The sequence below is a fragment of the Lissotriton helveticus genome, chromosome 2_1 (genome assembly GCF_964261635.1).
Source record: "Lissotriton helveticus chromosome 2_1, aLisHel1.1, whole genome shotgun sequence".
NCBI lineage: Eukaryota > Metazoa > Chordata > Amphibia > Caudata > Salamandridae > Lissotriton > Lissotriton helveticus.
Window position 1 is genome coordinate 1,561,037,348 of NC_136059.1, and position 16,707 is coordinate 1,561,054,054.

General features: G+C 42.9%; 1 protein-coding gene across 5 annotated transcripts in view; it reads left to right on the forward strand.

Annotated features, from left to right (window-relative positions):
- Positions 1-16,707, forward strand: part of PAX5 (paired box 5) — a 562,382-nt gene that overhangs the window by 271,655 nt on the left and 274,020 nt on the right. For 3 of the 5 annotated variants that reach the window (XM_078676527.1, XM_078676531.1, XM_078676530.1), the window contains exon 7: positions 11,551-11,661. The exons of 1 other annotated variant lie outside the window; for it this stretch is intronic. In XM_078676527.1, coding sequence (XP_078532653.1) covers positions 11,551-11,661 — 111 coding nt within the window. The remainder of the gene's footprint in view (positions 1-11,550; positions 11,662-16,707) is intronic. One more of the 5 variants, XM_078676528.1, reaches the window with a different exon arrangement.

Here is a 16,707-nt window from a genome sequence, read left to right on the forward strand (position 1 = left end):
TTTTTAGGCCACTTACCCCTCCCCAGGAAAAGTTAACAAGTGCCACACTATGTGTAGTAGTGACATTGCTGGCATTGGTCACCAGGTAATTATCACCTGGTAGGTATTGTCCAGGGTCCATAAAGCTAGGTGTCACCATGGTGACACTGGCACATGTGTCCCTGTAAGCTTGAGCCACATTGTCATTAATCAAAGGCGTCTGCCTGTACTTGCCCAGATTACTGGGACTGACAGTAGTGGACAAATCAATCTCCACATCACAGATCAGTACAGCCTGTGTAGGGGTTCTGACTAGGCCAGAATCTCCCTCAGTTCCCAAGGTGATACCAACTACCCCCTTAGTCTGTGGACCAACACTGCTAACTGTACTATTGGGTGCAGGTGCCTTAGGGGCTGCAGTGTTGGGGGCTCCACCCTTTTTACACTCACTTGTCCAGTGAGAGGTGTTTTTACATGTACTACACCAGGGTTTTCTTTGACCTTCTTTCTTCTTCTTCTTTGAAGTTTGGGACCCACCCTCAGTATTAGTTTGGGGCCCTGTTGAAGACTTCTGGTCTTTAGCTTTCTGCTCCCCACCCTTCTGGTCTGTTTTCTTTTGGTCACCACCCTGGTTCTGGTTCTGGTTCTTTTGCTTAACTCTGGTTCTAACCCATTTGTCTGCCCTCTTTCCCAATTCTAGGGGAGAGGTCAGATCTGAGTCAACCAAATGTTGATGCAACTGCTGGTTCTGACAGTTATTTAAAATCTGTTCTCTCATCAGTAAATTGTACAATCCTTCATAGTCTGTAACCTTACTTCCCAGCAACCAGCCCTCCAGAGCCTTAGTGGCACATTCAACAAATTCAGACCAGTCCTGAGTCTGTGTCTTCTGGGTGTATCTAAACATTAACCTATACTGTTCAGTGGTTAAGCCTAACCCATCAATCAGAGCACTCTTCAGGACCAGGTAGTTTCTAGAATCCCCATCACTAACTGTGAGGAGTCTGTCTCGGCCTCTACCTTCAAAGGAGAGCCACACGATTGATGCCCACTGCTCCTGAGGGATCTGCTGTACTCTGCAGGCTCTCTCAAGTGCAGTCATCCATTTGTGGATGTCCTCCCCACTCTTCTAAGGGGGCACAATCTTACTCAGGTTTCTATTGTCATAGGACCTGTCTTTATCCTTTTGGATAGTGCTGCTACCAGTGGATCCTAATCCACTCTCTCTAGGCTGTCTTGCTCTAGCAAGTTTCTCTTTGGCCAGGGCAACTTCTAATTCTTGCTTCTGGATCCTAAGTTCAGCCTCTCTCATTTTGGCCTCATGTTCCCTTCTCTGAGGGGTAGACTACTCCCTTCTGGAGTGTCCATGAGAACCTCTAGAAGCTTGGGAGGCATTGGACTCACCTGAGTGATTCCTTCTCCTCCTTTGCTCCTGGTTAAGTCCACTTGGGGGTCTGAATGGGTTGGACCCACTTTCAGTCCCAAATGTGCTTAAGTTAGCCTGGTTAAGCCTGCTGACTAGCACCTGACTATTTCTCTCATCATCAGACCCACTTTCCTCCTCCTCCTCCTCCTCTTCTTCCTCATCCTCTGGCTGAGTATCTCCAGTGACCTGGTCTTCCTCATCTATCTGGATGACAGGGGCAGGGGTGTCAGTGTTGTCATCTTCTGTGGAAGAGCCTCCATCTCCAGTCCCTGAGGGGCCTGGTTTGGAGGTCTTTAGAGCTTCAGACTGGTCTAAAAGCTCTCCGAGGTGACCTGCTGTAGGGGTAGGACCCGTTTTGATTCCTCTTAAGGAACACAGCTGCCTCAGTTCTTTAAAAGTAAAGATAGCAAATTTGGGTGGTGCCCTTGGAGGGTCACTCTCAACAGAGATAGGTCCAGTGGATCCCTCTGCTCCAGACATTGCTCTAGTGTGGGTGGATTTGTTGCAATCTACCTACACTGGTGTTTGCCTACCAAACCTATCTAGTAGTTGTAGTCAGGGTGTGCTACTCCCTATCCTCTACAACAACTAAGTTCAGTAGAACTTAAGTATACTAGTCTTGTTTTAGTGTACCTATCAGGTACCTGTATGATCTTTCAAATGATACTCTCAAAGATTGTAATGGTAAAACAACAGCAAGCTCAAATCCCAACCGCTGCTCACCAATGTGAGAAGTTGGCCTGGTATATGATGCTCACTAGTTCTAGTGATCACCTTGTACCATGCCAAGCAACCCTTATGATGATTGTTTGTAAGTCAACCTTAATAGACCAGCTATCCTAGTAGCGTGGACAAAGCAGTCTTAGGCTAAACTCTGTATAGGCATGTGAAGCAAGCTGTTTTACCATACACAATCCCCTTGAATACCAAATGAAAGGACACCACACAGATATATATTGAAAATATATATAGATTTATTCCTACAAATATCCCCTATACTCTTTATGAGCACAGAAACAAATGCGTTAAAACAAAACACAGTTTAAATATACAAAAGTTGCACAATATGGATGAGCCCTAGGGGCCACCTAAACCATATACTAAAATAGTGGTATAAGAACCACTATGGGGAAAGGAAAGAGGCCTAGGGCCTGGGGAATCGCTGGAGCTGTTCGAGACTAGCAGTGATGAAGTCGGGAAAGGCCCGCGGGACTCAGGTGCAGTGCTTAAAGTGCACGCATACACCAATACAATGTCAATGGTGCGTAAAAGTTACAAAGTTAGTGTTTAAGGAACCTTCCGATGGACCTACAAGGATAAAACTTTAGACACAGGCACTAGAGGTGTACACCAGTGTGGGAACACCGGCGTTGCTGAGTTACCTCCCCCACAGGAAGTGGGTGCACAGGTGCGAAGTAGTGTCGGGTTTCGTCACGCGGGTCGATGGTGCTTGGAGCTGAAGATGCTGCAGGCGGGTCGTCGAGGAGAGTTCCGGTGGATCCAAGGGTGGATCTGAAGAGGTGAAGACCTGAAAGCAGAGGGGACAATGTTCAAAGTCACTAGCCAGTGACTACCGTGGAACCAGGATGGAACCAGGCAATGTCGGGTGCAAACAGGTGAAGAGGTGCAGCTTGTCTCCGCAGCCACGTGGACACGAAGAGGTCAAGTACGTCCAGGAGTCGATCACGAGCTGTCCCCCAAAGGCTCTAGCTGATGGCGGTGTCTGCAACTTGATTGGAGCAAACAGGCCTTGGCTAATGCAAGCCACGCAGGAAGTGGAAAAAGCTTAACACTCGGACCAGCAAGGCCAGAGCGGGTGCTCCTTTTCAGGGGAGCAAGGGCCAGCCTGGAGCAACCAGACCAGCATTGCAAATCGTAGTTTTCGTTGCCAAGATGGCCACTAGCCGCGTGGCAAGTGACCGGGATGGCGCGTCCAGTGGCAAAGTGCAAAAGGGCCCCACGCAGATCGTGGAGGTGCTGGGGGGCTGATCTTCGGTGCAATTGCTGCTCGGTGTCGGGACTTCTCAAACCCCAAAGCACAGCGTCGAGGGTGCCTCGGGTGCTGCGCAGTCAGCTCTTCGGGGGTCTTCCAAGAAGTCCGGTCCCACGTCTCTCGGTGCCTCCACGGGTCTCTTCTTTTCAGGGACTGTGGATCGGGCTCTGAGATGTCTGGCAGTCTGGGTCTTGTCAGGCTCTGGGCTCGGGCTCCGGCGGGAGGCAGCAGCAAAGCAGACGTCGAGTTGCTGGTTGGTGCCTGTATTCACAGGGGGGTCACTCCTTGGCCACAAGGGAGATTCTCTTCAGTCTTCTGTGCAGCAGAATGTCGAAGTCCAGTTTTCTTCTTATTTCAAGTCGAGTTCAGGATGATCTGAAGTCTTGGGACACAGCTCCTACTCTTATTCTAAATCTAGGGGCCGGATTACCTGCTAGGTCCCTCCTCTGGGTGGGACCAGGAAGGGGGGCGGTTACACCCCCTTTCCTTTGTCCAGCTTCGCGCCAAGACTGGGGCTGGAGAGCCCCAGCACCGGTTTGAACGGGCATATGCACAGGGACACCTTGTGTGCCCCAGGCATGTCTGATTCTATTCAGCCCTGTCCTATCCAATACACAAAATCCTGTCTGGGGTGGTGCTAGCACCTCCCAAGGCAGGAAACCCTTTGTCCAAGCTGCCCTCGCTGGAAGGACTCCCAGCAGCAGGAGGTCAGACTTGTGTCTGTGGTGGCAGCATCCATTTTGTGATGCTGAGGCTCTGTTTAACTTTAACCGGGGTTCAGGTTAGGTACATGTCGTATCCCTCTAGAAGGGTGGAATGCTACCCCCGTCACCAGAACTGGCGAGGGGGTAGTATTCCAATTCGTATGACACCTTACTCGACATGTTTTGATAAAGCCAAACCAAAGATAGCATTTAACCGCGAGGTTCATAATGCACTTAAGAGTATATGGTATGGCAGTATCATGGAACAGCTAAAGGAATTGGTTCCGAAAGCTGCAGACAGGCTCAGCTCATGCCAGAGCACCATCTCACATATTTCCAAGCACTCTGCCTCCAGGATTGATGAGGCCTTCCATAGGAGTGGCTGATAGGAACATATGTGTCCATTTTAGGTTAGGCATAGGCATACTACACCTAAGTAAGGGGTGATTACACCGACTTACCCCAGCTGAGTGATCAGCCAGTTGTGTCAAATATGGAGGCCAGGCCAGGGGTGGCACAATCCGTGCTGCAGCCCCTGGTAGGCCTTGGAAGCACCTATGCCCTGGGTACCTGGGTACACTGTTACAGGGGCCAATAAGGTGAACCAGTTCCAATTTCGTAATGCACCTAAAGTACATTGGCAATAATTTAGAGAGAGAACAGCAGGCTGTGGGTCTGATTAGCAGGCCCACAGCCACATTAAGTCATAAACCAGTGAAGCAAAAAGCAAAAATTTGGGGTGACCATAGGATAGCAGACCCTACTCTCCTACACAGAAGAAAGAAGAAGTCCAAAAATGAGGCACCTCACTCAATGAAAGACATGTCACCCATTGCCTAATTGTGATTTAATGTCATGTTGTATACCACTGCTATCCCAGCCAAGATACAGCTTATTTGATAGAAGCAGTCTGCCTACTGTCCTACCACCAGCGGGTCTTTACAGTAATAAAAGGGAGAGTTCAAAACAGGAAGCCTGCATGCGAGTGCACTGTTTAAAATAGGCATAGTGATAATTTTGGACCTGATCACTTCCACTGAAAGCCTTTGCATGTACCCACATAACGGCATCTGAAAAATGTGCAATATTATTGCGGTATTTTCAGATGTTAAGAGCAGAAATTTCCCCTGGGAATGATTAAATCAGTTTCATTTCCCCATTTCAACTTTAAATATAATACCTTCATATTTATTCTGAATATACTTCCATTTTTTCAAGCCAAGCCTTACCAATTTGTATTTCTTATATGGGCCGCCCTTAACACATGTACATCAATATTACAAACTAGGAGGAAAAGTACTTGCTATGTTACAAAAGTGACAAAAAACTGAAGAGTTGGCTTTTAGACATCTTCAAATGATATGTTGGGAAGGCTTCTTGACATTTTAAGATGTGAAGGTGAACCATGTCATGTTAGTGCAGCGCAGTCAGTGTGACTGAAAATATGGATGGAATGGTGATATTAACTTCATGCCAAATTTGTGTTGTCAATAACAGATGCGTCTATTATTTGGTTTATTGTTACTAAATAAATTGGCCTGAAAGCGTAATTTGCAGATACATGCAGATGTCAGCGATGAGCGTTTAACTCGTTGAACGACCACTGTTCTCTTGTCGCTCGACGTGTCCATGTTCTTTAGAACGTCAGATAACACAGTGATACGTAAGCCTCCCTAACCAGTTGCATGCAGGGCCTGACTGGGAACGCAAAGCAGCCCTGGCAATTGAGTCGGGGCAGCCGCGCGCCAGTCGCGGGGGAGTGTGTGGAATGCTGGTAGAAAACACTGCTGCTTTTGGTACTCGTGACCGATATTGCAACACTGCTGCAAAACCTTCCCCCTGTACCAAAAAGGTCCCCCACAGGTCCAAAACGGGTTCCCCGCACCCTTCCAGCCCACCGGGAAATCTCCTGTTGCCCGCTACAGCCAGTCTGACCCTGGCTGCATTGGCAATAAAACTGCCTTGTTGGACCGCCAAAAGTGCAATTTGGTGATAGCAAGGCCTACATTGCAGGTTTTATGCCTTTTGGACTACTTTTCAGTCTATGAATACTGTGTTTTATAAGGATTGTGTGACGTCACGTTCTGTGATGTCATCTGGCCTGGGAGAAAGGATTTAGCACTTTCCTAAAGAACCAAAATAAATATTATTGCGTGAGACATTGAAAATGTGAAGTGCAGCTGCTATCTCTTGTTCTAAACTTTTTAATCATAAATATTGATTATTCTAACTATTAAATTCCTATATTTCTTGATAGCTGGTGTTATTGGTGCTAACTGATTTCTTCACAGTAGATTTAGATTGAATTATGTTGACTAGGGTTACCTTTTTGTCTCAGGTAGATTTAGTCCAGGTGAGATCCTTCCATCTGAGAGAGTTTGCAGTCTATTTCATACTTTCCAAGATTCCCACATCTCTTCATGGTTGAAAAATCACTCTTGGCAGCAACACATCGCATTCCACCCTTTTTCAACAGGATATATTATTATCATTGTTTCTTAATAATATTATGATTATTATTATTTATGTGCTATTGATGAAATCGTTGGAAAAACTGAAACGTGGTTCACGCTATATAAAACTTTATAAATAAATAAATAAAAGGTTTGAATTATTCGGAGTCCCTGCTAATTTCTCAGGACCGTATTCAAGTCATATTTTTTTACTATGCCACTCAAAACAGAAAAGAGCCATACGCTAACCAGACGTGGTTCTGCTCCAGTATAACCAGTCCAGCCTGAACCCGAAACACAAGTAACGCCATACCTGTATCAGCCTTTTGGGCTTTATTGGTTAGGTTTAGCTTGAGTTCAGTGGCATGGTGAGCAAGGGACTCAGGACTGGGCCTCCCCACCGCACCTAGACTGTCCCTCAACCAGTGCTTAATTTGTAAAAATAATTAAGTGCCAGGGCCCTAATCAGGAGCCCACTGCAACTTACACTACCAATTGCCGCTGCCAGAGCTACCAATGGCAGAACTAACAGAACTACAACGCATCGCACTCCTATATGTGTGACAATTCAGAGTATTTCAGGTCCCCAAAGCTATCAGAATGGCTTGTGCGCCAAGTATAAGCCATTTTTAATGGATATTGAACTAATATGCAACTATTGTTGTGCTCATCTATAAATTAGACAGACACCGCCACGATGTGGCAGACTATCATATGCACCTGCGTTGACAATTAAATGTTAGTGCTGAGCACCAGAAACCACCAGCTCAAATTAAACACTGCTCTCAATGAAAAACATATGATGGGTGAAATGCTTAGATTAAACGGAGCGACACTGGTAATTACTCAGGGCTGTGTTCTAGTCCATTATTTTTACCTACTATGCCACTCAAGAATGAGAAGTGCTATATGCAAATGAGACTTGATCCTGCTGCAGTAGGAACAATTGGACCCCAACTGCCAGGCCTGGCCATCTCTAAATTGGATTATAAGCATCCCTAGACAAGGTTTGGCCTAAAATGCCAAATGTTACATGGGATCCATCCTCTCTCCAATCCTAAGCAGCATTCACCTAGACATGGCCTTGTGAATAAAACATTAACTGAAAGGAATGACATCTTCCTTCTCACAAAGCAACTTAGCCCATTGAAGCACAGACACTTTATGCAATTCAGAAGCATATTTTTATTACACCTTGGTAATAGAAAATTCCTTACGTTTCTTTTACCGTTTTTTGTGCTAGAAAAGGTTGTGTTTTGTTTATGCTTTCACAGTGAACATACCTAACTTTACTTAAGAGAGTAGCTTATACCAAAGGCAGTCAACATAGCTAAATTGAATGCGTGCGTGTGGTCAAATAAATAAATTGCTAACTAGTTAGGTGCAATAACACACTTTGATTTATATTATACACACACCTCATTGTGTCTGTGACCCCTGAAGCTGTTGTGAAAAAGATCTTCTTTCATTTACTTCAGCTAGTGACCTGCAGAATATTGTATGAATTTGCCTTGAAATCTCCCTACTTGTGAAATTGCTGCATATTCAATGAAATGACCCTTTAGTGGCCAGTGTATGTAAATAATAATAAACAGTAAGTCGTTTCTTCTGTAATACGTTAGTAACATTTAACATATTCATTGGAAAGTGGCAACAGAACAGTCAGTAAAGTTGCTCTAAGTGCAGTTCATAAGTGTCAGTCTGGCCCTCTTCTGCCAGTCTATCTCTCAATGGAGCATGACCGTGTTGGTGCATTTATGTGTTAACAGCATTATTGACCTCGGAATCAGTCAGTATCTCTACACATTGTCCCCTCTTCTCCTTCTACATCCTCACATGTGGCTAAGGCAATAAGCTCAGACGGGGATCAACATTTAGCGTCAGTGACCAACTCCACGGTCAATTATCCAACATTAATTGTGTAATCAGTGCTAAGCGGCATGCCGTGGTAATACTGCTCAGCTGCAGTTCCACTAATACTTGTAAGTCTGACTTCCCAGCTATCTGTGTGGCCAAGTAGACTATCTTTTGAGTAAAAATAATTTCATTTGTAACTGTTGGCACCAAGCAGGTGTCATCATTTCCTGATGCACAATGTTTTTAGCTAGCAGGCACCTCCGCCTGGCCTCACCCTCAACCCTTCTGGGTCCCTGGAGAACAGATGGTAGGAAGTTCCTATTTACATAATTCACACTTTTTCAACTGAAAACGCCGTATATCTGCGTACATCTATCCTCAGTTGTTAGTACCCCACCTAATGGCATTGGATTTTTTTTGGTATACAATGCATCAAAGGAAAAACACCAGAAAATCACACTGAAACTTTCTGGTGGGGAGAGCGACTACTACATGTACAGTATTGGTTGCAGTACAGCGGCACAACAAAGTGCCCACCTAAATCCAAGGGTCTGATGGGTGGGGAAAACTCGGGTGGAAATTGTGCACTTGCCTGTTTGTGTTACTGAAGGGTGAACTAATTAACCGGTTTACAATTTGCATTCAATTATGGTTGTGCACCCTTGAACGAGTTACCACGCAATTGGTTGGCAATTACAGTCACTACATTCTGTATAAAGTGCTGTCGCAATTTACAACAGTTTATTTCTGCTGCAAATAGAGGGCGTAAACTCTAGAGTTGGGTGCCGTTTCTGCTCCATGTTTTAATCTAGTTTCGACGCAACCTTCTGCTTGGAATTACCAGACCCATGGTAATCAGGGCCTTAATACCCGAAATGAGCAAGATTAATTATGCCATAGGTTTGAGTTTTCCTAGGTGGGTGGGCATAGTCATTAGTTTAAATCTGGAGCATGTGTTGCAGGGCAGTACCATTAAATATCTGGTATCAGTTTGCTTTGTAATGGGTGAGAAAAACTATAATATTGAACTGGCTGGTCTCCTATAGCCTTAGAGCCTGATGTAGCGGGCTCTACCAGCCATTAAAGACTCGCTCCAGCGTTAAAGGTCCAAGCCGAATCCCCTAGAGGGCAGAATGTTCTAGTTTGTAAAACAAAGGCTTTACGGAGTCCGAGAGGGTTGAAATCCCCTCGGGCTCCGTGAGGCCTTTTGTTCACAGAACCATCTGTGAACCAACATTGGAATGTTGATGCTCCGAGCTTCTAACAGCCTTTAGAAGCGGGAGCACTCCGTTATCTTCAATGGAGCGCTAAACATTACAGTATTCTAATTCTGAGCAATGCAGTAGCAAGAGGTAGGTAAACGATTGCCAGAAGGACGACCTGGTGAGCTTTGCAGGGTTCAGCCAAATAACTTGTTTGTTATGTCAAACTGATGCCAGAAAGTGGAGTAGATTAGCAGGCCAGTACAGTAAAGAAAAGCATCAGGTGTGTGTATGTGGAGCCATCTGTTGAAAGTCCTAGAGAGTAAAGGAAGATTTCGTTGGATATACATGGGAATACTCCTGGCCCAGGCATTTACAACATAAAAATCACTTTGATGTTTAGGGGATGGTGGGATATTTGCATTTATATAGCGCTTACTACCCCTGACGAGGCGTCGGAGCGCTTTTTGGCAAGTGGCACGCTGCTCTGGAACCCAAGAATTATATTAAATTGGGTGCATGCCACAACTCATGCTTGTGAAAGAGCAGAGTATGAGGGTTAAGTGTTAATGAACTGTGGGAACAGATTGGATAATGATGATTTGAAAGTTTGCCGTAGGCCCCTAGTACAAACTGTGAGTTCTGGACTGAACTAGGAAGGAGCAGTTTAGGCTGGAAGACTATTCACTGGTTATCAAAAGTGCAAAAGTGAATGACACTGAGCGCAGTGATTTTGCTTCATGTAAATTAGATTTAAAACTCTTGGAGAACCTGGAAACATATACAATTTTAACCAAAGAGTAACTAGCTTAATACATGTGGCATCATTAAATTGGAGGAATACCAGCCATGTCTTTTATGATCTAAGATTTCTGTTACAAGGACGCCAAATAAACAGATTCATCATCTGCCAACTCAGTAAGATTTGGAAGGAATACATGATTAAAAAGATGCCAAGAGTCAACGTTATGAAAAGAAACAATATTACCGCCAGTTTCCCCTGTCCTGTAAAACTGCCCAGAGCACAAGAAACGTGTGTTTTTTTTTTTTTAAATCAGGGCACTCATAAAAGGAGCAGAGGAGGCATAATGCTTCAGGCCTCGTGCCTTCTAGGACTCCACAATATTTCAGCAAATGTATTTATAGATCTGCAACTGCAAGTAGCATTGCTGTCTTCAGTAATAATGAAGCAGCTTATTTGGCCCGACCTTTAAATGCTGCCAGCTGCTTTCTTTTCTCTTTCCATGATTTTTTAATACTTTGCAACAGTTGCTGATGGCACCTGCCAAAAAATAGAAGCCTCCAGAGGACCTCGCACTAAGCTTTGGCCCCAGGCATCACATAAATGTCTAACAACTTTTGTAACAGGAAGGTTAGCAGGTAGTTTATCCACTGTTTACACCTCAAGATGTAGCTCTAATGGTCATGTTTTTTCAGTTTCATGGAGGTTTGGGGTAATTTCACATTTTTAGCAGAGAGTGGTGATTTTAGATCATCTTTTCATCATTTACATAAGCATCAGTGAAAATTAAAGTCAGGAATAGAAACGTATTTATTTTCTCGTGTATGTGGGGTGATTTATACAGGGAATTTAGACTTAGAAACTCTGAGTGAGTCACCGGGTACATTACTGCAGGTGGATAAAGGTGTCTCTGTTTCAGGGTAAAATGATTTTCACAGTCTGCTTGCTTATGACATCTTTTAATTTTGGGGTTGAAAATTCTTGACGTTTGAAAAAATAACTTCTTTGGGCAATGTGTAACCTTTTATGCTAACTAAGCAAATTCAATGCAAGCCTAACATAGAGACATGAAGCCATGTGCACCACAACCACTGCAGCAACACCACCCTCACACTCACAACGACGATCAATGTCCAATTCAGAACAAGATCACGCTGGAGTGATCTGGTTCTGAATGTTGCCTTGTGGTTTCAGCAGGTCCGCTGGCTTCCCCGCCTGGAGCAGTTTGACGTTTCCGGCGGCTCGGCAAGTCAATGGCGCGATTTCCGACTGGCGCTTCATCACGAGCCTCACAGCCGAACCTCGGTAAGTTCATGAGCACAGAGGGCTTTTCTGCAGCTCTAGCCTTTAATTTCATCAATGCAATTTTTAAGTACTGCTTTGTTTTCAGAAGAGAGATGTTGTGTCATGTGCAGCAGAGTTGTGCTCAAAAACTCCAAGTAGTATGAGCACATCTAATTTTTAACTTGATGAACCTTCTTTCACTATTTATTTTGCATTATTTTTTAACACATGGTCACCAGATTTCATATGAATCTCGAAAATGATGATGAAGAGCAGTAGTCCTTCCAAGATAGAAGCTCGTGTCATACAATTGATGACTATTATTATGTTTTCCCTGATGTGTAGAAACAAATGCAGAAACACAAAAAATGATGTCATTCATATATTACCATTTTTTTTCAAATTCCTTGCCCAAGCGTCTTGACTTTTATTTTAGTTTATTGGTATTCTGGGCAAGAATTAAGCCAATATCTTCTTTACCTTAGGAGGTGGCATCAAGAGAAGGAAAATAAATTTCCCAAGGACGGGGAAGGATATCTTAAAAGCACCTAAACTGAAAATCAGAAAATGTCTATTTGATATATTCTCCTTCATGCTGGAGGATCTGTGAGCCTTCTATGTTATGGTCCGAGAGAGATCCATGAGATAAATAGCTTTCTATTAGCTTCAGTCAACAACTTGTAGTATTAAAATAGAAATTAATGGAACTAACCAAATTATTAAAACGACTCGGAATTCATACAGCTTTGATTCCAGAAAACACCCTACAGAAGCTAGAGCCATACAAAGGAATATTCTGAAGTCAAATTCTTCATTTAAAAGAGATGAAACCTGATGCCCACATAAAGACTAATAAAATCATACATTATCAATAACACAAGGTTTGTAACCTTTTTTCAATGTGTGCGGTTGAAATTTTTTCCACAACGAACAAAAGGGCTTCAGTGATGCATTACGAATCCCAAATAGTAGGATCCCTCAAGGAGGCACCACCAACTTTCTATTTAGGGGTCACAATAAAATGTATTAATAGTTTGTAATCGCGAGTGCTGTTTCCGGTGGTAGCTGATTTATAAAGTGGAAGCTACTAAATTCTTTTCAACAATATAACAATCTTTCATAGATAGTCTAATAAGCACTGACTGAATTATATGATTGCCCTCTGTGGAACAAAGCTACGTGGAAAGCCTGTGGACCTACATTGCTCCTACACATTTAAAAAAAAATAGATTAGTCATAAGTTGTACAAAAATACAGAAATGATAACATATCAAACAATTATATGCACTTCCAAAACAATTTCAATGTAAGTTCATACTACGATTCACTAATTCACCTGGCACAATTAAGCTTGACATTTAAAAAAGGAAATTGCAATGCGAACACCTTCATATGGATTTCACATTCTACCACTCAACAGGGGAAACCTCAGGGAAAATCTAGAACGTTCCATCACCATTTCATCGCAGAATATTCTCCCATGGTTCCATAAGTACATTAGAATGGTTTGCAGTTGATTTTAACTAGATACATGGGCATGAAGACTTATTTTCATAAAAAGCAAATACTTTATTTGGTCACAGGCCTGCTGTTTCAACATTATCCAGAAATAATCCTGAACTCATTTTGTACCTTTATCGTAAAGCCCTCTTGCTCCAGTAGCAGACTATTAAATTGCAATTGTGATGACAGTTTCTTCTGAGGTGGGTATTTTGACGTAATCATTATAATCACTGCTAAGTCTACTTCAGTCATAGTCTGGAATAGCGCCTCTTACTTTGGGCGGTTCTTTGGTGTGCGTGAGTGTAGTAGAAGGATTCACCAGAAGACGTATTTTAGTTTCATCAGGTAAGTAGTTTGTTTGCATGAATCTTCACCCACGACCAGGAGCAGCGCATCCACGGAGGTTGAATCTTCAACTGAAGAAACCGATCGAACCTCAGAAGATGCACACTCTAAGCTTGTGAACCATTAGAACATTAGGTATGCAATACCGAACACTACACATGTCACCACAGCAATAAACATAATAACAAACCCACTACATCACCTCCCCCCTTTACTCAACCAAAAACAAACAAAAAAAAATGCAATTCTTCAATATGTCAATATGTAACAACATCCTTGAACCTAGATGGAGGTCTTCTAATACGACCACCACATACATATGTGAGATGCCTCCTGATGCACTGAACTACAGACAGAATCATTAACAGAAGAACGAGACTCTCTTGAGGACCCCTGACTGTCATGCAACCAATGAGTTCACTCCAAATCATGTTCAGCAAGGTTGGATTTCTTGCTTTCTATTATTCAAGCTTGTTCCTTAGTTACCCTTACCAGTTGCCATTTGTTCCACCAACCTTTATCTTGTAAGAATGCTGCACATCTACTGACCCTACATACTAGTATGGGATTTGAAAACACATATTCCCCTTTCTTCACCTTAAATGGCTTTTTAAACATAACCCAATCCCCCACAGCTATTTCTGGGATCGTAGAAGGATTTCCTCTGTCAAATCTTTGTTTCATCTTTACTTGTCTTTCCATCACCACCTCTGCTACATTTTTATCACCAGCACTTCCACCAGACACTTTTCTGTTGTCCAACCAAGATTGCAACAAGGTAGAATTGACCTTTCTGCCCCTTAAAAGTTCAAATGGGGGTATACCAGTTGAACAGTGTGGAGAGATATTATAGTTCCAAACTTTCTCTTCCAAAAATGTTTTCACATCATGCCCAGCGGCCAGAGCTGTCTGAATTCCTTCTTTAAGAACTTTATTACCCCTTTCCACCAGTCCATTCGAAGCTGGTCAGTACATAACTACTTTCAGATGTTTAATATCATGACTCTTCAAAAATGTGCGCATTTTATCTGAAATAAAATGTGTTCCATTGTCAGTCACCAATGATCTAGGAGTTCCCTCAAGTAAGAATACCTTACTCAAAAACAACAGTGTTATCAGTAGTAGGAGAATCAACAAATCAGTAATACATCCACTTGGAATGATAATCCACAGCCAAAATGAAATACCTTGACAGTTCGGGGAGAACATTATAGGGCCCAGAAAAATCCAGCCCCACTTTTTCCCAGGGTTTTTCTGGAAACTCAGTGGGATGCAAAGGCACTCTAGGTAGTTTCCAGTGTTTATCGGACACTAAACACTCCTCACACCCATCAATCAAACTTCTAACATGAGTCTCCAGTGCAGGCCACCAGTAATGTTCCTTTATTCTCATGCATGTTTTAGATACACCCAAATGTCCTTTATGAGCGACCTTATTTAAAGCATTCCTCAAACTGACTGGAGGAACACATTTATCTCCTATCAGTACTAACCCATCCTTAACAGAAGTTTCATTAGCTACTAAAGAGATGTTCCTAAGTTCACCAGATACATTTCTTGACTCAGGCCGTTTGTTCGAAGAATATTCCACCACCTTGGACAGGACAGTGTCATTAGAACATGCAACCTTCCAATCAGACTCTGAAAACATGAGCTACAGTTTTCAATTGCATCAATAACTGCAACACGCGCAACTTCATCTTCATCCTCATCATCTTTTTCCATTAACATCCTGGACAAACAATCCGCTCTGAAATTTTTACCTCCTTGTATATGTTTTATATCAAAAGTATACTCTTGAAGTTTTGAAATTAATCGGGTTAATCTAGTGGACATGGTATTGCTGGAAGTTTTACTAAACAAATAATGTCAGAGGTTTGTGGTCAGTCAAAATCTCGAATTTGCTACCCCAGATGTACATTTTAAATTTCCGGGAGGCCCAAATACAAACTAAAGTTTCCCGCTCTATTGTGCTATAGTTTTTCATAAAGGGTTTAAGCGACCTAGAGGCAAACGCTACAGTTTGTTCTTTTCCATTCATTCTTTGACTGAGTTTTGCCCCTAAACCATACATGCTTGCGTCAACTGTGATAATAGATGCACAGTCATCACGAAAAGCATGCAATGCCTGTGCTGACATAATCAGGGTTTTCACCCTTGCAAATACAATTTCCAAATCTCGCAACCACACAAACTTTTGGCCCTTCTTCAGGAGAACCCTCAGAGGCTCAACAATTTGAGCATAATTTCCAACAAATCTCGCATAGTACTCAGCGAGACCTAAAAAGGAACGGAGGGTATCTTTATCCAAAAGGGCATTTTCCTCTTCTAGAGCCCTAATGACTGAAAATGTAGGTTTAATACCTTCGTAGGAAACAGTGTGACCAAGATAATCAAGTTCTTTCACTCCAAACTTACATTTGTCTGCTCTTACTGTCAACCCATGCTTTTCCAACGTAGACAACACCATTCTCAGTTGCTCAATATGTTCCACAGAATCTTTTGAAAAAATCAGAATATCATCCAAGTAAATCATAACACCTTTCAAACCTTTAAAAATTGTATCCACTAGTCTTTGAAAGACACTAGCTGCGGACGCTAGTCCAAAGGGCAGCCTCAGAAACTTATAAGCACCGAAAGGTGTGAAAAATGTTTTAAGTTCCTGAGATTCCTTAGCTAGTGGAATCTGATGATACGCAGATTTTAAATCAATTAACGTAAACCACTTCGCTCCCCCCAAATTTGCTAAAAGTTCATGAATCTTGGGAAGGGTTCTTGCAATTTTTTGAGAAGCGCAGTTGAAAACGAATTGATCTCTGATGAAATCATCTGATACAGGACCAAAACCACAAGTGGTAGGTAGAACTCTGAGAGCTGAAATGTACTCCTCCACTTTTTCTTCCTCAGCTAGTTTGCGCTTATAGAATTTGTGTCTTTCCAACATAATATTCAGAAATACCGAAAACTGTTTATTAAGCCTCCAAATAATTGTTCCACAGCCTGTCGCCCGATTGGCCAGTAGGAGGAGGAATAGGAGGCAAACTCTGAAAAATCCTTTGTTCTGCCAAACCCAGAATGCCAAACAGAAGTGCGAATTTGCGTTCAGGTGAGTATTCAGAGGCATCAATGGCAACTAAGTGATTTTCAAACAAACCAAACCATTCTAGCCAGGGTAAGTAAGCCCGGTTTGCCTGGTTTTGCCTGAAACGGAGGAGGTTG